A 21,933-nucleotide genomic window follows, 5' to 3' on the forward strand; every position below is an offset into this window, starting at 1 on the left:
AAATTCATATAAGGCACTTGGCCAGAGATATATTCACATAACCAGGCAGCTGTTCTTTACCTAGAACATTGTGAAGCATCTTTCAAAATACTTTAATTTAAATGGTGTAATTAAAATAAACTACAAGATATTTTCTTGGTCTGAGAACATACATACAACCATGTAACATTATGTTTTGTGCTGCTTGTATACGCTCTGAATGGAAGCACAAAATTATTATCTGAGCTATAAAGGCAAAGAAACACAGCCAAGTCCAGAAAAAGTGCTCTGATTGTAAAAAGATCACCTTTCTACTTACAAGCTGCAGATACAGTTACTTCTAGTAGATTAAAACAATTAACCATTCTACAGACAGCCACACAGGTCTACACAGGAGCTTAGAGACTGAAGTGAATAAGCCATTAGCTCTCTCCAGAGGAATTAATTTTTATATGCATGTCTTTCATCACAGCTAATCAGCCATGATACATGTTGTTTCTGCCAAACTCCCAGATACTTGTGTAGACTACCACAGAATCACGAAAAAACACCATGCATTTGATCTCCCAGTCCAACCCATAGCAGGCAGCGAAAGCGAGCAGGGAACTGCCCCGTGCAGGGATTCAGGACAGGTTAGCGACTCGGAGGTTGGCTCATGACTGCATGAAAACAGCAAGGGCTGCTGTAGGGGAAGAACAGACACAGCAAGAAGAGTGAAAAAAGAAAACCTCGTTCCTTCTACAGTGGAAGAGAGCATACCAAACAAACTTGTGAAGAATGGAAAAAACCTAAAAATGGAAGAATGAGATATCACAGAGAACAGGACAGATATGAAGGCTGACAAAGGCCCCTCACAATGCACATTTCAGGCCTACACTGAGTATTATTTGTAAGGATTGATTTGCTCAACTTTATTGTACCTGCTTACCTATTGCAATGGCCACAAGGATGAGAAACAAGCTCTAGGCAATCACTCTACCATCCAAATTTATCATGTGCTGTACATTCTGTACAGTAGAAATATGTAGGTAATTTTGAAGTGGGAACAACATGCTACTTCTACCATTATTTCCTATAACCAAGAGAGGCAATTGCATGCTTTGGTGTGTATCTGAATTCTGCATAGGACTAATTTTCATGCTCTCCCATAAAGCTTGCGTAGCATTTGGGATGAAGATGAAAGTCTATATACCATCTAATGTATTAGCTTTAAATACCAGTTAACAGTTGCACTGACACACACAACACAAGGATCTCTGGGCAGAAGTACCAGCATCACCTTTGGTTACTGTAAGCATCAGCAGAACATTAACAATGTCTGTAAATCCTTTTGAACAAGCTAATGTCTCATCTAGAAAAAAAGAGCATGACATATAGGGCACAAGACAACAAAAGCATAGAATTTTTCCATGCTTCTGATAGTAATTATTCACATTTCTCAAAAGTACTAAAATGGAGACTCCTTCTCCTAGCCACTCCTCAGATGGATCTTTACTGCTTCATCAGGCATGTTAATCATAAAAGCTCTGCTTGTGTAAACAAACCTTAAAAAATCAAGGTGCAAGTAACCAGACCTTCAGAGCACAAGCATGATACTGTTTCTATACTTTTGTGGGCAATTTTTAAAAAAGTATCCACGATATACAAGAAAATCAGACCACTTGTGTTATTTTCTTATGCTTATAGATTTAGCAGGCCTTACCAAGCATTGCCTTTAGTACCAACCCTAATAGGGAACAGCAGTGCCAGGTTTCATTAGACCTTCTAATTAAAAGTTTTAGTATCAGCATGGACCAGAACTGCTCAAAATCAGCTTAAGAGGACCTGCTTCCATGAACCAAAACACACAGTTGTATGGAGGGAGCTAGAGATTTTTTCTTAATAATTGTGCTTCATTAGCACAGGCATTGTGAAAGTTTCCACTAAGACTTTTAACTTTAGGACATGCCCATAGAGAAATCTCTAGAAAGCATTCTACAACTGCACCCCAGGAACTCAAACCAGAAGAATGAGTATTTGCTTATGGAACTTCCAAAATGAACACCTGAGTTATTTCTAGCTGTCCCTAGGCACTGTAAGCTGCACTCCCAACAAATTCAGGTGCCTCATAAGGCTTTAAAGAACATTGACACTAACATTTTTCTCTAAAACAAATCTTGCTTCCATACAGAGGCCCATCAACTCCAGTGCAGTCCCACATTCTTGCAGGAGCTGCCACACCTGTGCAGAAGCAAGGGTGAAATAGGGTTCCACACTTGCAAGCAATTAGGTTATGTCTTCCTTATCTAACCATACCACTGCTTCTCGAGCTAGTCAAGCTGTTTCTTCCTGAGTGAGAGACAGACAGATTTGGATCTTCATAGCTTGATTTCTAATATATACAGGTGGCATGTTAAACAGCTCAAATATTTCAGAAAAATCAAGATATTTGTTTTTGTGCATAAGAGCTAATTAATTTTTACCCTTTTTTCAAAAATAGCCTGCAGTTTCATGAGAAAGCATTGTAAATTCTTATACTCATTTTATGGCTCTTTGAAATTAGTATTTGGAGTCTGTTGCCCTGGTGGCTGCGTAAACAGACTAGTCATCAAGACATCATTGATTACGTACACTGCAGGAAAATTAATACTACACAATGTATGTGATAAATGTACAGGTTAACATGACCTTGTGGCACAGGAGAGCAACAACATCCTGGGCTGTGTCAGAAAAAGCTTCAAAAGCTTAGCACCACTCTGTGGTTCTAAGCTGCTCAGAGCTTTAAACTTCCATGAACACAGGTAGGAGGAGTTCCCAGAGGAATTCCAATTCCAAAGACAGACTTTGGAACCGACATCTAGCTCTACTGCAAAGGTATTTGAAATACTGCCTCTTTGAATCAGCTGCTAAACCATAAAAAGCATTGCTGAAATGCACCGCTGATACTAGCCTCCCAAGGCTGGAATGCGATTGTAACTGATGGCTGCTCCGATAGCGATTTTTCAAACCACACTGCACAGCACCATCTTCTGGTGAGCAAAAAGTTGGGATTTTTTTTCTTTCAGGCTTTGAGGAAAAAGCTCTAACTATACCAAAGATATTTCTCATCCCAGAAATAGCAATGCTAAGTTAAAATATCAACAACTTAAACAGCATCTATAAAACAACTAAGTCTCCCAAAAAATTTATTAACCCTTCTTATTCCTAGAAAGAAAGTGAAAAAACATTCTTTAAAATGTCTTCTTCACAATGAGGACCAGTTATCAACCTTGTTCTGATTTCTGCAAGTAAAGAAAAATAACTATTGCTTTCATAATAAGCAATGAAATCTGAGAGCACACAACATAACAGAATGTATTTTGAGCTTGCATATGGACCACAATCCCAAGGTCTGCCTTCTGGAAGAGTCTTTGAATGAGCTTTACAATATGGGACGAACGAATTGCTGAACTCACTCAGCATAAGCCCAGACACATACCCATGAAAGATACTTGCATGCTGAGCAGACCATGAACACATCACTGCTCAAACTGAATCTGTGTGAATACGCTGCACAGAACCAACGGGCCAGAACTTACACTTAAAAACCAAGCCGCTTCAAAGGTGCTCTGCTTGTTGTTAGTTTGTTACACTGACAAAGAACTTTAGTGACACCATACTCTCATTTGTTGAATTCTCTGACAAGATGACAGTGAGTTAATAGCGTGATGCAGGTTACTTGATTATGCAGTCACTGTTTGATTCTCTCTGCCTTCTTGCACAACTCGATTAGCCAGAGCCAGACTCAGTATCTGGTTGTTTCCCTGGTTTGCATACAAACGTTTCTGACTAGGCTATGGGAACAGAGCAGAGGAACGCATGCATGAAACAGGAAGGCTCCAGACAAGCTAACTAGGAAAGCTTGGGAATAACAGAACAGCTGTTTCCTTGCTTGGCTTGCGGGTGAAACGTGGAGCCTTACAGCAGCGCACTGGGAAGCGTCTCCTCCAACCTGGCAGCACAGGCACAGCCAGGGAAAATAAGCACACCTGAGCTCTTCCAATAAAAGAAGTGCAGCCAGCACCTTTAGGAAGTGGACACACATACCTCTGCTTTTGGGATTAACTGCTGCACGTGGAGCTAAGAGGCCCCACAGTGCCGTAACCGCGGCACGGCAGCGCACCCGGGGCCCCTACCGCGCTACGGGGCAGGACCCGCCAGCCTGTCTCCCCAGCACCACCCAGGCTGGGGCAGCACAGGCGGCCGGCTGCGCACCGCCACCTCAGCTTCACTTCGGCAGGGCAGGCCGAGGGTCCGGCAGCTGCACGGGCTCGCCTGGAGCGCCGCACGGCCCGAGACGAGGGGCCCGGCAGCACCGGGAAGGAGCCCGCGGGCCTGGCTCCCACGGGGGCCCGAGGGGCGCCTCGAGGAAAGCCGCCAGCCCCTCCCACGGCAGCCGCCTAGCAGCTCCCAGCTTCCCGCCACGCTCCTTTTAAAGGCTTCGGTGACGTCACGGCTGGGGTGGGCAGCCGTTAGACGCACGCTGCCCCGCCCCCGGTCTCGCGGCGTGCACGTGCGGCGCCCCCTGCCGGGTCTCTCGAGGCGACCGCGAGCGGCGCCGATAGGCGGAGGCTGGGAGGCCGGCGCGGGGTTGGGGCGCAGGCGCGGCGCGCGCGACCGAGCGGGGAGCCGGGAGCCGGGGAAGGTGGTCCCATGAGCGGGCGCTGCCCGCCGGTCGCCGTCTCGCTGCTGCGGGGGCTGATCGGCCCCGCCGCCCTCTGCCTGGGTAGGAGCATGAGCCTTTGCGGGGCGCCGGCCGCCTGCGCCTCGGGGCCTGCGGGCGGCGGCGGCGGCGCGGGCTTCTCGGAGCGGCTGAGCCCGCCGTGGCTGCGGCTGCCGGAGGTGCCGGGCGCGGAGCCGCACCGGGCCAACGAGTTGCTGCTGCTGCTGCCGTCGCCGGCCCCGCGCGGCCTGGCCCCGCCGCAGCATCACGTCGTCTACTTCCCGGGGGACGTGCAGGTACGGCTGGGGCGCTGCGGGTGGCCGAGGGCGATCGGCAGCGGCGGGATGGGCCAGCACGGCGGGAGCGGGGAAGCGGCGCCATCGGGAGCCGCCCACGGCGCGGGGTCCCCCGGGGCGAGCGGCGGGGACGGGGTGGCGGCCGCAGCCTGCGCGGCGGAATCGGCGAGGCGGGCTGGGGGGATCCCGCCGCCACGTCAGGCTCTTCCCGGAGGAAGCGCCTCTTCCGCGCTCGCTGCCCGCTGCCGCCTGGTTAGCGTGGTGGTAACGGGCCGCGGCAGCGGCGGGCGCAGCCTGAGGTGGGTAGCCCTGAGGTGGGTAGACCTGAGGTCGGAGCACTGAGGTCGGTAGCCCTGAGGTGGGTAGACCTGAGGTCGTGTCGAGGAGCGGCAGGAGGGGAGACTGCGGAGCAAACCCGGAGAGGACAAGGGTTGGGCGGCCGGCCTGGCACCGCGGCCCTGTGCGGCGGGGGTGCTGACTCCCCGGGGACCGCGCTGCCGGTGCTTCGCAGAGGCTGCCGCTTCGCCGGCGTGCCCTGAAGGAGGGCCCCCTGTCCCCGAGTCGAGCAGCAACGGCGAGAGGCCCCGCAGCGCTGCCCCACTCCGTACTGCAGCCCTGGGCAGCCAGCTCACCTCAAGAGCCTCTACTGTGCCAGAGCTGCCGTAGCGCCTTTTTCTTTAGGGAGAGTACTGACCTTGTCTGCAAGGTAGAGAGCCCGGCCTGGGTCCGTTTTCATTTTAAGAACTGGGATGACATAGGAAAGCCTTTTTGATTACGATTCTGGGTATGGCTTTATTATCCCGTGATAAAATAAACCAGCTCATGTTCCCTGCCCCTCCGAGGTGAGAATCATTCATGGCTTGGGAGTTATTTTTTTTCCTATCTGTGGGAATGAACAATGGGAATAAAGACTCCCTATGGCTGACTGAGAGGGAAGGTTTTTCTGTGTGAAAGATAGAAAACTTATGAAGTTTCTGGCCTCTTGTTTGTCTCTAATAAGGTAATCGGTATTGCTGCATTCAGATTATGTATTCTGTTACATAGTAAGTTCAATAATATTTTTATTTTGAAGTCAAAAATAATTAATACTTCCATGTGCTTGTTTTTATTGTATTAATTTTGGTGTAAAACAAGTGAGCTTCTCTGTAACACGTATTTCTCAGTTACAGCCCTCTCTTAATGTAAGTAGACTAGGCAGAGCTGAAGTCTTTCCACAATGTAGTAACGTGCCTTTTCTGTTTTGTTTTTGGTTTTATTTATTTTTCAGAACTACCATGACATCATGTCTTGCCACCCAGAAAACTTTCAGTGGGAGCACTGGAGTTTTGAAAATGTTGCTACCATACTGGCTCGCCGGTTCCCTAATAGCTTTATTTGGGTTGTAAAATGTTCTCGAATGCACCTCCACAAATTCAGTTGTTACGACAATTTTGTGGCGAGCAACATGTTTGGAGCACCAGAGCACAGCACCAACTTTGGAGCTTTCAAGCATCTCCATGCATTGCTAGATAATGCATTCAGACTCTCTCAGAACATTCTGCTGTCCCAGAAAAGTCTGCGTGGAGCCAGCAAGGATGCCAAAAAAGCTGCTTGTAAAGCACAGCTACAGTCTATTCCTACAACAAATGGCTGCTCATCCACAGAAGGAGAGCAGGATTGTGAATGCTCTAATAATTCTGCTATGGACTTTGTTATACCATCTACTCTAGGTGCAGTGTCATTTACTTTGGTTGGCTTCAGCAAAGGTTGTGTGGTTTTGAACCAGCTGCTTTATGAGCTGAAGGAAGCTAAAAAAGACAAGAATACAGATGCCTTCTTAAAAAACATAAAAGCGATTTACTGGTTGGATGGCGGTCACTCGGGAGGAAGCAATACTTGGGTTACTTACCCTGAAGTCCTGAAAGAACTTGCACAGACAGGAATTGAAGTTCACGCTCACGTAACACCGTACCAAGTGTTTGACACAATGAGGTCATGGATTGGGAGAGAGCATGAGAAATTTGTACAGATACTTGAAGAGCTTGGTGTGGAAATAAATGATCAACTACATTTTTCCGATGACGTTCCCTCCTTAGATAACCATTTCAGAGTTCATGAAGTATTTTGAGACTGTATCTGAATGGTGTATTCATTGTAAAAGCACCTCTGACACTCTAAAGTCATGACGTAGATTTACAACTTCGAGTAGATGCTTTCTGAAGAGAATACTAAATCAGTTCTGTGTTGCTGATAGATATTATATATGAATTTTAAGTAGCTTAAAGAGGAAGACTGGGACCCCATAGCCACAACAGATGTTACTTTATTCCTGGAAAAATTAAGCACTGTCCTATATATGTTCTTTTTTTTTAAATGGTGAATGTTTATTCTCAACCTGTTGGCGAAATTTTTCATCCTGGGTGTCTGACACCATATACTGCCTTTAGTGGGAGTTTAAAGTACTCGAGACTTTCAGATGTCTGGAAACTTCGATTTAGTAGCTTCCAGGGCTAAAAGCTTTGGTCTTCATCAGTAACAGGCATCAGCGTTAGCTTTTTAGCTTAAAGAAAATAGTGATTGCTAGAACAATCTTAGTTACAGATTTTGGTGAAAACTGTTTTCATTAGTTAATTAAATCTTCCAGTTTTGTAACACTTCTAATAGAAACAAAGTCACAAATATGTACCTGTGGAATAATAGTGCCAACCTATTTTTTTCCTTAAGGGCACCTTGCCTTTTCTGTCATCATAAAGTTGGAGTAACTCCTTGTATGCTCTCTCCTAGTGAACAGCCATTTCAGCCTGGGGCTTGAGAATTTTGACATAGCTATGTTAAGTGACCAAGAATGTCTATAAGGGTTTAAGCTTATTGCTGTTTCAACATACCTTGCTGTTGCTTCTCCTAAGTTCTATAAGGACCAGCAATAATATCTCTATTTTCCAGTCAAGAGGTCTCTCTATCCCAGCCTTGGACTCAACAGTTGCTGCATTGATGGCAATCTAAAGTCAAGATATTAAGTACATAATGCATAACAGCTTGCATAAAATTTTTTAGACTGTGTTGACTGTAGCTGTTTCAAAATGCTTTGGTTTTTAGAACTTACCAACTCCTTCAAATCTATCGCAGTAGTTGCTTTGAGAGCCACTCAAAAATCTTCTTTACGAGCCTCGTTTTTCTTACAGAAAAAAATCCACACCACTGATGAAATACAAAGCCAGACAAATGAGATCCAGAAGGTGTAATCTAGTTCAGGCCCCAAACCAGAATGTTCTTCAGAAAGAATTACTGAAAGATGGCCATATGAGCATATTGGTAGAACTTTTCTACTGTTTTAAAGTAACTTTTTTTCCTTTTATGAACAAATAAATCTTAGAAGCACTCTACAACTAGAGCTAGAACTGCAGCTTCAACAATGAACCAGTCACTTGAAGTGGTTTTGAATTTCCTGGAAGTATAGGAGTGTGAAAGCAAGTTGGCAAAACTCTGTGAAGATTACACAAACAAATGTGGCTCAGTTCTGAAAAAGGTACTTAATTCAAATTTGTTCCCGTGTTGGTAGTTTAGCAGCATGTTCCCCTTGCTTCTTGCTTCCTATGACTCTTACCCCATGGAAGGAGAATCCTCTGTCATCTTTATTCTGTTGGCACGATTAAAGTTTACAAGATTCACTCTAGACAGTATTTTCACTACCCTTGCAGAGGTTGCACTCGTTTTAGAGATCACTGAAGAATGAGGCAAGTGTGTTGAACCCTTCTCAAATTTCCTTAGTACTTGGAATATTGAGGGTAGTGGGATTATGCACACAGTGTGTACTTTACAATGTGCAAGTAGACGCTATTGCTAATAACAATTAGACTCATGTACCTAGTTGATCAACAGGGGAAATAATTTCAGAATGGTGGAGAAAAATGCAACATGCAAACTGACTCTTTACAACAGAATCTGAAATCGAGTTCCATCTACTTCTAAAAGTGTTTTTTAAGCTCTTTCTGAAGGCTTTGTTCAACCCTGTACATTGATTTATCTTCTTAATGGGCTTATAACAACGTTTATATTTTCTAAAGAAGGCTATTCTCCTAGAGAGAGTCCAGAGAAGTGCTACGAAGATGATTAAGGGCCTGGAACATCTCCCCTGTGAGGAAAGGCTGAGTAAGTTGGGACTGTTCAGCCTTGAGAAGAGAAGACTAAGGGGGGACCTAATTAAAGTTTATAATTATCTGAAACAGGGCATGCAGGGGGAATCAGCCAGCCCCTTTTCAGTGGTCTGTGGGGATAGGACAAGTGGCAATGGCTGCAAGTTGGAGCACAGGAAGTTCTGCACCAACATGCGGAAAAACTTTTTCACAGTGAGGGTGACAGAGCCCTGGGACAGGCTGCCCAGGGAGGTGGTGGAGTCTCCTTCTCTGGAGATATTCAAGACCCGTCTGGATGCCTATCTGAGTGATATGTCCTAGGGAGCTGCTTTGGCAGGGGAGTTGGACCCAATGATCTCTCGAGGTCCCTTCCAACCCCTACAATTCTATGACTCTAAGATTCTATTTCTGGTGGTTTTGGCCCTTTTGATAATACTTGCAGTGGATGCAAGGAGACTTTTCTGTAAAGGAAATATGGGTCACCTAACAAAGTGATTTTAACAGTAAGGTAACAAATTGCTTGAAGTATCTTTAATTATCCACTTATAAAATAAAATTTAAAAAATAAACAAGCCTCCACACACACACATTACAACTGATCTTGCTCCTTCTCAGTTTCAGACTGGCCAGGCTGGCTCAGGTAAGCTAAAGCTTGCCCTATCCAATAGCACTGCAGTCACAGACCAATTTTTAAATGCTTCTGTGCCAGCCAGAGCAGGAGTAGGTTGTCAGAGGCTTTTGCAAACAGCTGTTAAAATATTTGGATTGTCTCCAGAAGTTTCTGGATGGCTGTCCTTTGAAAATACTACTAACCTTTTTGATGGAGGCCACTTACAATAACCGTTAAATAAAACAGGCTTGAGCGTGGCTGTGAGGATGTGAAGAATAAGCGCTGTGTTGTACAACTAATCTTGTCGTGAGACCCCACGTTGTGGAGGGTGAACTGACTGGTGGCTTTTCATTCTCTCAACAGTTGTAGTGCTCTGTTGGAATGTGCCTCTGTCATTCACTGCAGTGCATGCTAAAAATAAACTTTGCAGACAATGTAGAAAATAAACCTTCTAACGGGTTCAGCCACTTTGATGTGCATGTAAAACCGTTTAAGGAGGAATGTGCAGTTAAGGTTTGTGGATTAAGCTTCATACAGTGTTTGTGGAGACCTAGTTTAAAAAAAATCAGAGTTATTTGATAGCTTTTCTTCAAGGAGGCTTTGTGCAGTCAGCATCTGTAATTCTAAAACAGCTTACTGTCATCTCACATAGATGGGCAAGCTGGCATGAAGTACCCCAGGGTGCTAACATTTCTGTGGTGGGCTGAAATGGGTCATGGTTTGTATATCCCTGGTTTTCGATGCTGACTGTAAAGGCAGATTTTAATATGCTTAGATGTAAATGCCTAAAGTTAAGTGATTCTCATGCTTACAGTGGTTTAGTCCAAGATCATTTCTTGATTGAAGTGAGCTACATTACAGTTTTTGTATGACCTAGTATGTAATAGCTTATTATTTATGTTACATGCTTCTTTCTTGTACAACAGACAAGACATTCTTCAGATTTTGAGAAACACTATAATGTTTTAAGCTGTGCCTGTTGAAATTCCTCTGAAACAAGGCTTGATTCTGTGAAATTGTCCAGATTGTGTATGACTTAAATTATTTTGGGTGCATCTTAAGTACTAGAAGCTTTGGAGACCTCCTTCCTATTTAGGACTAATGTAATCACATCTCTCTAAATGCTGCTGCATAAATCAGTACTGGCCCCTAGTTTTGAAAGGTGATTATGGGTCCGAGTCTTAGCACGTTGCTGAAAGGAGCAACCTTGTCTGTCCTCCCCTTGATAACCTCCTGCTGCATCCCTTCTGACACCACAGGCACTTTATGGTGAGCTGTTCTCTCTTACTAAATTGACATTGCTGCTGGTAGACATAACAGGAATGCTATGAATTTAGTCATAGAAATTATTTTAAATGAGACTACTAAGTCAGTTCAAGAATTAGGATGTTACAGCTGTGGATATTCATGGCAGGAGGGTTGGAAATAGATGACCTTACGGTTGCTTCCAACCTAAACCAGCCTATGTTTCTGTAAAAGGGCTGTGCATGGTCATGCACTCCATTTTTTTCCAACAGGTTCTTTTTGAGCTACTTAGAGAAAGAAAACGTCACCTGTTTTTCCATCGCTGTTACAGTACTTCTTACAATGCTGTCTTTCCTAAACTGCTACTTCTTCACTGCAGATAAATACTTCCTGTCTCATACAGACCCGAAGTTGAAGCACTGAGGTTAAAGCATACCTATCCATTTACCTTGAAAGCGTATTTTAAATTACTTGGGGTCTTATCAGTTAATGTAGGAGAGAAGTTGAAGAACATGAAAAGATTTGGAATGTGTGCCCTCTGGTGTTGTGAGCCACATTTTTAGGTATGTCACTGCCCAGCAGAATCCACAAAAATCCCTCCCTTGCACAACAGGTACTTCTCAAAAGCCCAGGAGTAAGCAGACTGCTCGTACACCAATTGCTGCTTCATGAAGCTTTCCTTATTTATACTTGAGCTATGAGGGGGTCTGGGAACAGCAAGCTAGCACCTCTCTTTTGGGAATGGAGAACAAAGAGGTGGCAGAATGAGGGATTGGCATGTTACTTCTCTGTATTCGCATACAGAGAAACTGCCGCTGCTTAGATTTAAGAGTGAGCTGTGCAGGCACAATGCTGGAGCAGAGCTCTGTCTAGCCCCACAGGCTCTCTGAGCCTCTGCCTTTAGTCCCAACACACAAAGCACATGCTCTGAACACCTCTGCAGAATTATAAAGTTGAGGCCCTGGACATCACCAGTCCAACAAAGCCAAGAGGCTTCCCCAGCCTAACAGACACAGGATTCTAGCTCAGCAGTATGCACAAGCAATCCTTGTTTGCTATTGAACAAAAAAATTTGGGAGACCTATTTGTGATCCCAAATTTAAATTCTACCCTCAGAACATACAATGGTGCCCATCAGAATCGCTTGGCTGGTTCCATTCATGCCTATTCATTAAGATGGCCGGGTGCCCATCCACATGGTAGCAGACTATTTTCACTGCCTGGAACTGCCAAGAAGAACAGGTTTAGTGGGATAATCAGCATAGTGCTGCAAGCCCCTGCTCTGCTGGAGGAAGATTTTTCCAGCACTTACATTAACACTACACATCTATTCAGTCTAAGAGCTTTTGACAAGTTAGTGTTCAAAGAGCACTGCTAGAAGTAACAGGCTCAATGTCAGATAAATGCTGCGTTCCCCAAACAGCACAAGTAATGACATCAGAGGGACTTCAAAGGGACAGTGACAACCTGTATTTTCTGTGAAATGCCTATTTTAAACACCCCAATCTGCCAAAAAGTATGTCTGCAAGGCTCCCCCCAAAAAGGTGTGATGCAGCCCCCTTTCTCATGGCACCGTCATGCATCTCAAACACTGCTCCCACTAGATTCTATAGCTACTCCAGAATGATGAACTTGATTTCAGGTTCTAGCACCAAGGCTGGATGGCTTTGAGAGCACAGCAGTTGCAAGCATTCTGCAGCTGCAGAAACAGCAAGGCTGCCTGACCACACCGGGGCAGTGGTAAACACTTCCTGCACAGTGCCTTACTCAGCTAGGGAAGGGGTAAATAACTGACCTTGCAGTTAAACTGCACAAACTGAACCTCGTGCGATCAGCTTTTGCTTCTTCCCGTGCCTACTCTGTTTCACCACAAGAGGGAGCAAAACCTCCCTACATTTAACTAGTTGGCTTACTCAAAAAGCCCCATCACCCTTAGAACCACCACCGATGGCTTTCTCAGACCTCAGAAACCACTATGGTTTTCCAAAACTTTAACAAATGAGGTGGGGATTCAGGAAGATGTGTAGTTACCTCTAGGCATACAGCTGTCAGCCCTGTCCAGATACAATAATGTTTGCTCAGAAAAACTTAAGCAGAAGACTCCAAAAAAGTAGAGTTGTAAGCGCAGGCACTGCACATGTACGCCTCGTTGCAGAAGAGAGACCACCTCCAGATCAAGCTGATTGTGCACTTCTGCACATGAAAAAAGCCAAGGAAAAAAAAATCTACAATATAAACATTAATCCGTAACAGCTTATAAACATAATTTTAATTAGTCTTACAGAAAGCATGTGTGTGTGCACATGGACAGTTTCCATATTAACATACAACTCTCTACTTTCACGGGAGCTTGCTGAATTGCAGGACGTTACTTTATCCATCATCATTCCTATAGGCTTTTTCTTGGATGCGTAACACCATTCTCCGAGCATAAAAATCCCTGTATTCCTCAGGTAGTTCTTCAAGCGTTTTCAAGGCCCTGTCCAAGATCTGTATGGCTCTGGAGGCTGCGGTGGGATCTTTATTTCCATAAGTATCACTCTTATCGTAGGACTCAGCAGGAAGGTGCTTCCAAAAGACATTCAGTGCCACTCCAAATTCCTCAGAAATTACATTGTGGAACCACAAAGCTGTAGAAAGAATAGTACCTAAAATGAAATTTACTTTCTGAAACTTCCATGTGACTCATAACAAGTGTCAGAATGGACCAAACTAAATCTAGCTGAGGAAAAGCCTCAGCTACTGTATTTTTTGTTTGTTTATAGGTATTTATCCCTGAATATATTGCAGTGTGCTAAATTTAGTAAGTTCTTCACAATGTTTATGTCAAACCATAACTTCACACAAAAGTAACAACTGTTGAAGTATGAGGAGATACTCTAATTAAGAAAATTCCATGTGTAGGATGAAAATATGATATTCCCTGTTCACCTCACTCTACTCTGAATGCAGGTATCTATTTTCATAGATTTAGTCCCCAACAGATTGTCACAGCGTTAATGTTAAGCCACCAGCATCAGCCAGGTCACACATGGAAGCTCCTACTGTGTTCACAGTGAAATCACGAGGCTTTTCAATTGAAACATCATGGCTGTGGTAAGGAAGCAGAGACACTTCTGCCTCATCGAGTACACTTCATAAATAAGTTCAGTATGGTATATTTACCCTATTTGAATGTTAAGCTAGAAGACTGAATGCTGTGTTTACTGCAGCTTAGTTGCCTGTATGTGCTTGAAGACACAGGAAGGTTTATTCTGAGAAACAAACAAGAAGTTTCTTTCTGGTTAGGAAGAGGGGCTGCTTCTACCTTCTCCCTAACAGCCACACACATTTCTCATTGCCTTTTTTCAGTGATAAGCATTCCAGAATGCTGACAAAGCTAGAACCTTGCTCCAGACTCAAAAATCCCTAAACTCCCCAGGCATGCTTAAGAGTGCAGAGTCTGTCTTAAGTCTGGACCAGCATACCGACTGGCAAAGACAAACTGGTACCTGCTTTTTTAGCATAGAGCAGAATAGAAATCACGTGCGCTGACATTAGGAATAGTGTGGCATCTTTCACTCACTGCAACCCCAAGTTTCTTTAGAAAGAAACACAAATGGTAAGTTCAAAATTAAGTAACGAGTCCAAGGCTAGGAGTCTATATTAAATCTTCCTAAAATCCTACTGCCGTCTTGTTTAGCAGCCTGTTTGTATTGCCCAAGTGACATGGAAAGGAACAGAATCACTATCTGCCACAACCTTGTGATAAGTTAAAATACACATTTATTAACAAATAGGAATAGTTCAATAGGATTAATTCAAACGCCTTTCTCTGATGTCCAGGATTGTCATCTAGCCTAGGAAGCAGCTTTGCATTTTCTGCTTGTGCAGGAAAAAGGTTAGGACTTGCCTTTCTGGTCCCCAAAGGGCATTATAAAGGTTAATTGTAAATTTCTCTGTCATTCCTAATTCTCATCAAATCACATGCCTCACAGTTATTCAATGCCAGAGCTACAGATGAGTAGAAATTCACTCAAGGTCTGTCACTAGGAAAGTCACTGAGGTAACTTCAGATTTCACAAACTGATTCTATAATGCTAATCTATTAAGACATGAATTCAGAAGCAACCAGTGTAATCCTGAGGGAAGGCAGGATTTGTAGGTAGATAGAATAACACTTCTTATTAGGCTAATTAGCACTGTTGGAAGTAGACCAGATTTGCCAACATCTTTAGATGCTCCTACTTGTAACACAGAAATGCTTTAGTAGTCTCTTACCATCCCTGGGTATGAGAAATTGAAAAGCAAGCTGTTTAAACACACAACATAGTCCAGATGCATTTGTTACTTACCTGGAATAAACAACACATCACCTGCTTCCAGAAAACACTGATAGCGCTTGGCTTTCACAAAGAGGGGATACTTCTCTAAGTCTGGGTTGTCCACATCCACCACCTTTGACTTAGTGCCTGGGACAGTTTTCAGAAATAATGAATAAATATTTTCAGAAATAATGAATAGTACTCTTCCACATAAACCCAAAGCATTATCAAATTGCTGGAAATGGCAGTTATTGAATCAACTTTAATACTGATTTATTGTTCTATAACTATTCTGAAAAACAGGCAAACCTGATGGCATTCCTCATTTACCGAGGAGACGTGTTCTTCTGTTGTCTATACCTCTCCTATAACCCCTTTCCAACTCTGAAAGACACTCCCTGACATTTAAAACACCATTTTGAATCCAGGCAGAGCACTGTACTCCTCCACAGTTAGATGCTGAGAACAAACCCTGGCAAAGCTCATGCGCCCCTTTGCCAATCTGCTAACCTGCCCCACTGAAACCATCAGCTTCGGCTAAAGCACACAGCATCAGAGTTATGGGACCAAATCACTTCTTTTATTTCAAGCTGTCTGATTTTTTTTTTTTTGCTACAGTGCAACACTTGTGAGCTGGAAAGGCAACTATGGTCACCAAACTCTGAACTAGATGCATGTGACGCACATACCTGATAAATATAAATACGGTGCATCTCGAGGACTATACAAAACAACTCGTTTTTTCCCTGTTACTTGGATTAAGAAGTTATCCATTACCTGGAACAATCACAGTAAGAGAGATGTCAGCCAAGAGCTAAGAACTAACACATAGCCTGCAACTAATCTGAAATATCATCAGCTCAACAAAAGAATTATTAAAATCTGCATGTGTTAAGAATTAGCTAGAAATGTTTCCCCATATAGTTAAACTGAAAACTCAAGAATGTGAGTTACTTGATTCCTTAGCTGCACATTCTTGACACAGTACGTTTGGAAACACACCACCACTTTCCAACAACTTTGTGTTTTTCCTCAAATAGGAACCACATTGGACCATTTTAAAACACAAATGTATAAACCAGCAAAATATAATTTAAAAATATTTGGAATGCCTTTTCAATGTTACCTCTACCTCATTTTCATTACTTTCTATTGACGAAGGATTCTTTTTCCTAACTATCATGCAAAAAGCCTATTTTTCTTATTAATAAATTTAGTCAGAATAACACTGCACAACATTAGATGACAATCTTGTGTGGAATCTATTGCACTGCAGCAACAGAACATCCAAACCATTATACAATTACCATTAGAATACAGAAAAATAAGGTAATCTTCAAGTTGAATGTGTTGAAAAGTTACCACGTTTCAGATTTTTAACTGAAACTCAAAACACTAAAAAACCCCACCCCAAAATCAAACAACATCTAATCTAACAGGTATTATGTCTGTACGATACATCTATTTAAAATTCACTCTACCACTGAATATGATTCATTTCAGTATTTCAAAACATGTGAAATTTGTCAGAATCTTAGTCAGAGATCTGTACTTTAGTATCTTAACTCTGTAATGCCATCTGCAACATTTTGTGCTAGGCACACGTATTACCTACATCATAATGTGTCCATAACTGTAACCCAGCTGAGCTGATGCGGAAGACACTAGAGAAAAACTGTTCCTTCTCAAAATACTCTGGAATCTGAACATCTTGTGCCAAAACAGGAAACTGCTTTCTCATATCTACAACATCCTGAAAGAACAAGAACATACCTCTCAGGGAAACCTATACACACATTAAAATAAGGCAGCACGTCGCTATCATTTCCCAGCAGATGAAACATGGAGCCACCACTTCAGCACTGCTGCAGCAATGCTTTTGGGTGGTCGCCATCTCAGCGTTGACTTGGTCAGCAACATTAGTAAGAAAAGCCAGAGATGTGCTTTAAACCATGGCTTCTAGAAATCACAATGAAGGAGTGAGAGATCAGAAATTCTTTGATATTTGTTTACAACAAAAGCTAAATGGTGGGAGGTGAGGAGTGAACTTCTCAGTGATCTGGTATAACAGCAACTATTTTAAACAATTCAGTTTAAATATCCTGACCTAAATCCAGTCAGATTCACAGGCTAAATAACCATAAATAAATTGTATGCCTGTACTATGCAGTCAGAAGATGAGATCAGGCTTTTTAAAACATTCCTAAACTACAACTTTTCAGTATTAGAACTGTAATCTCAAGTACCTCACCTTCCGAGCATCCTCACCCACTGATCGCAAATAGTACTTTTCATCCTGAAAAGAACACAAAAAAGGTAAATGTTTTGGGGTTTTTTAATAAGAATTATGCACTTCAACAAAGACCCTATATTCACTCATTAATCTAATACTTAATTAAAATATGGTACAAATAAATGGCATTTACAAATTCAGATATTTTGTTATGCTGCCTTTACCACTCCCTGCTGATCATCTCAAGAAATGGGAAATACATGTTAATTGAGAGTAGAAGTCAACTGCTTCAGCACTGCTGTTACTGAATGGATTCAAAGCAAACTGCAGATTGTAACAAGTTCACCATCATGCAGGAAGTTATTTCAGTTAGCTTCAAAACCTACAGCGCCCTAAGCAGCACAGAAGGTGGAAAGCTTTCTGCATTCAAAACTTTGCTTGCTAATCACAGCCATCTGAAATGTCCCTGGTTTGAGCACTGATATGTAAAGGTAGCCACATGTTTCCTGCTCACAAATTATGTTTTGTATTTGTATTTTGTTTAGCAGATGTAATCAAACTCTAAGGTATCTTCATAGCATTTTCTTGCAAGATGTGCAAATGATACAGTTACTATTCTAAAGCAAGGTTTGATTCCCTCAATTTTATGCTGGAATTTTTGCTCACGTAAGCAGATTTGTTAGCAGAAACAGGACCACCAAGTTAACCACACTCTGTACATACAAAGCAACTTCCAAGGAAAACTATCTTCTCTCCACATTTTTCCCTTGGCTCCAAGCCACACAAAACAGTTAAATCTAACATCAAATGCTTTACTGGAGTAAGACTTTAAATTACAATTAATCATTTTCCCCTCCATATACTGGCAAAACAGAAGAAATTGTGGCACTAAGGGAATTACCTCAGAAAGAAAGTACTCCTTGTGCTTGAGTTCAGCTGCTCTTTGTACAAATTCATCAAAAGGCAGAGTTCTGAAATATAAATATTTTAATTTATACAATGAATCAATGTAAGAGCTCGTGGTCTAAATGCCTGGTTTAAAATCATAAGCTCTCTCACCATATCTAGCATAACTAATATGTTGCTTTGTTTGGCTTTTTTTCTTTTTTTAACTTGGTGACTAATCAGTGTTTGCAGTGGATGTTTGAAGAGTTCTACTGAGATAGAAATCCTACACTTACAAACCTCTCTGCTTTAGTAAGTTGTTCCAATGTCTATTCAAACAGAGGCTGTAATTGCTGAGGCTGGAAGGCACTTATGGAGAACCTCCAGCCCAACTCCCTCACCAAGAGCAGGGTCAGCCACAGCAGACTGCTTGTTGGATTTTCCATATCTCTAAGGATGTAGACTCCATAACCACTCTGGGCAACCTGTTCCATTGTTTGACCACCCTCACTGTAAAAAAGAGGGGTTTTTAGAATAGTTTAACAGAATTTCCAGAAAGCTATCCCCAAGCAAAATTTTTCATCATCCTTGTGTCCCTTCTAGCAGAATGTGACCTCACAGTACTTAGACTCTTTCTCTAAACATTTTAGGCTTGTTCACTAGAGCCAAGTACAGCACCACTGAAGTCAATGGAAAAACAAAGAAACAAACACCCTCTGACTTGAGTTGAACTGTTACATCATGCCCGTTTACATTTCATACTGAAGCAAGTGAGAGCACAGCTCTATGACAGCTTAAAGTGATGCAGCTCTGCCCCATATCATCCCATCTCCTCCCCTGCGCTAGCACTGCCACCCATCTGACCTCTTGGTGAACCTGCCAGCAAAGCTAAAACTGCAGGAAAACATTCAGATTCCTGCAGCGCATCGCAGTGTGGCTGAATGAGTTCCAGAACCAACACAAAGGCAGGGTAGGAGCACACAGGACTCCAGTACTACTCACACCCACCAGTTTAAAATCATGGAACTGCATGTCAAGTCCTTAGTGTTTCTATCCTTTTGTTTCTACTTATTCTCCCTTCATGTTAGAATGAGGGACTTGCTCTGGAACGGGTCAAAGCTTCCTGAATTTCAAATGAAGTAGGTGAAAGTCCTAACATGTGCTATAATGAAGCCCCATCAGAGCACCTCCATACAGCTGTCTACAAGCCTGCTAAAACTATCATGCCAGATCAACTGTTTCTGAACTCACAGTAAGGGATATTACAATAAAAAACAAAATAGAAGGGGGAAAGGGAAATACAGAGATAAGGCAAAGGCACTCAAGTCCAACCTAATTTCAAAGACTCAAAAGTTCATTGTGTAGTGAGCAGAATATACGTGTTTTTTCTCCTGAAAAACAGGCTCATAGAGACTCATAGAGACTTGTAGCTCGTTCATACTCAGAGCGTATGCTCCAGCCTTCTTAAAAGTTTCACAGCCTGAACATATCTTGTTCCCACTTATGGAAAACCAACAGTCATTTACCCTCAAAGAACAACACAATGACTGGGATAAGATGAACTCTGAAGAAAAGTTTTTGGCAGCTACATGAGAGGAACTTCAGAGGAGCTCAAGAGTTTATGTGACCCGCATCAGAATTAAAGAGGTGGTGAAACGTGTGGTATCCAGTAGTTTGAACGTTCAGCTCATGCGAACTTTGGAAGGCGCTTGGTGTTAATTAGTAACATCCCTCTGCCACATGCCAGCATTCCAAGAGGTTCAGACACATGGTGAGTCAGAAACAAGCACTATTCAGTAACATTTGGGGTTTTTTATTAATGCCAGCAAATGCCAGGCTCAAATTTCCTACGAGAGCGCTCTGTCAAAATATCTTTGTAATGCTCCTTCATGCCACCACCTTTAAGGCCCTGTTTAACCCCATAGTATTTATTCAGGGTACTGAGGTATTTGTGGATTGAAAAGAAGCAGGGAAATCAAGGACAGCACTTTGATATATAATTTAAAGTGTTCACAAAGTATCTTTGTATCCTCACCCTCAGCTTCAAACACATGCACTGTATGTCTGAAAGTTACAAGCATGTTGCTTTAAATACAAGAGGCCTTGGAATGAAGTACCTATACACAAAGTTCTTACTGAGGAAATCCATCTGTGGCACCGCAGAAACATGAATCTTTACTTCTTTAGATCCTTCTGCTTGGCTCAAGTAATCTGCTGTCCATTTGGTTGTGCAAGTTCCCAGTTCCATTCCTTTCAGCACCACTGGCTGTCTCTAAGGAACAACAACAACAACAAAAATTAAATGGTAAAATGATCCTAGCATCCAGTGGGAAAAAAAAAAAAAAAGATAATTAGCTTTGCAAACAAAGTGTATGCAAATACATCAGTTAAATACCAGGACCTGCTACACAAAGTCACAACTGATCTGTTCACAAATGAAGAAAGTGAATCAGAATGCAGAACATAGGAGGAAAAATACAGACTGTTTATCTGTTTACTATAACCTCTTTTGTATCAGGGTAAGGAAAGATACAGAGAGGCAAAGACAATTTGAACACTCAACTTTGATGCTGGGGCTATTGAGGAATCTAGCCGTGCCTAGGAAAAATTCAGTCATGCTAACCAGGGCTCAGCAGAAAACAGACAACAGACCACACGACTGAGGTGTAGGCTGTGGGCTACGGTGGGGCTCTGTCTTCTCATGAAGAATTAACACCTATGTTAAGGTTGCCTGAGAAGAGGCCAGACCCAGCACATGCACAGAAAACGTCCAAGAGACTTTTGCTTTGAATCGAGACCTTGAAAAAACCCGAAGCAGCAACAACAAAGCAAAAAAACCCAGAAATCGCATAACTTTTCTAACCACCGCTAAAAAACTCGGAGAGACAGACCAGCTGTCAGAGCTTCTCGGCGGCTCGAAGGGACCTGCCTGCAGAAGCTCTGCGCTCCCAAACTCCGGTTGCTGGATCCCGACACCTCCCGGGAGTCACAGCCCGCAACGCCGCAGTTTGCCAGCCTCGGCCCTACAGCGCTCCCGCCTTCCCTTCTGCCCCATGCGGTCCCAGCCCGCTCACAGCACCGGCCCCCCGCTCACAGCACCGGGCCTCGCAAGACAGGCACCTGTCCCGGGCCCACCCTGCCCGTCAGGCTGCGGAGAGACTCGGGGACGCTCGGGCGGGCCAAGGCCGAGGCGAGAGAAGCGGAGCCGTACCTGGGGGTAGATGTCCCGCAGGAACTGCTCCCGTGTAACGCCGTCCAGCCGCGCCACCGCCACCACCGCCTGCTGCCGCTGCTCCATGGCCGCTTCCGCGCCGCTTACCCGCGTCCGTCTCTCGCTGCTCCCCCCCCGGAAAGAAGGGCTCGGGCAGAAGCGTTCCCCGAGTTGCCCCAGTACGCAAAGGCCGGCGTGGCACCGAGCTCCTCCCCGTCGCGGGGGCGAGTCCCCTGGTGACTGCGCGCTCCTCTCAGCCAGCGCGATCAGAACCGCCGGTCACCGCAGCCTCCATCACCCCCGGAGGACGCCCCGTCGCGAAGGAACCGGCGGCTCCGTCTTCTGTTTCCCGCGGAGCGGGCGCGTCGGCGGGACGA

The 21,933-nt window shown here is 43.6% G+C and overlaps 2 protein-coding genes across 2 annotated transcripts; one reads left to right on the forward strand and one right to left on the reverse strand.

Moving 5' to 3' along the window:
* Nucleotides 1-4,650: 4,650 nt before the first annotated feature.
* On the forward strand, nt 4,651-7,252 carry LOC311192604 (mitochondrial protein C2orf69; the record flags this gene model as incomplete). Its single annotated transcript, XM_084265125.1, has 2 exons — nt 4,651-4,956; nt 6,224-7,252. 2 exons carry the CDS (start codon nt 4,651-4,653, stop codon nt 7,061-7,063), a joined length of 1,146 nt encoding a protein of 381 aa, XP_084121251.1. The 3' UTR covers nt 7,064-7,252.
* A 6,006-nt stretch (nt 7,253-13,258) lies between these two features.
* Nucleotides 13,259-21,643, reverse strand: TYW5 (tRNA-yW synthesizing protein 5; the record flags this gene model as incomplete). The annotated part of the gene is made up of 8 exons (XM_084265623.1): nt 13,259-13,553; nt 15,258-15,374; nt 15,917-16,004; nt 16,843-16,980; nt 17,479-17,523; nt 18,362-18,431; nt 20,463-20,617; nt 21,557-21,643. The coding sequence occupies 8 exons, from the start codon at nt 21,641-21,643 to the stop codon at nt 13,297-13,299; spliced, it is 957 nt and encodes a 318-aa protein (XP_084121749.1). The 3' UTR covers nt 13,259-13,296.
* Nucleotides 21,644-21,933: the final 290 nt, after the last annotated feature.

The sequence above is a fragment of the Gallinula chloropus genome (genome assembly GCF_964237585.1).
Source record: "Gallinula chloropus genome assembly, chromosome: 5".
NCBI classification, from domain to species: domain Eukaryota; kingdom Metazoa; phylum Chordata; class Aves; order Gruiformes; family Rallidae; genus Gallinula; species Gallinula chloropus.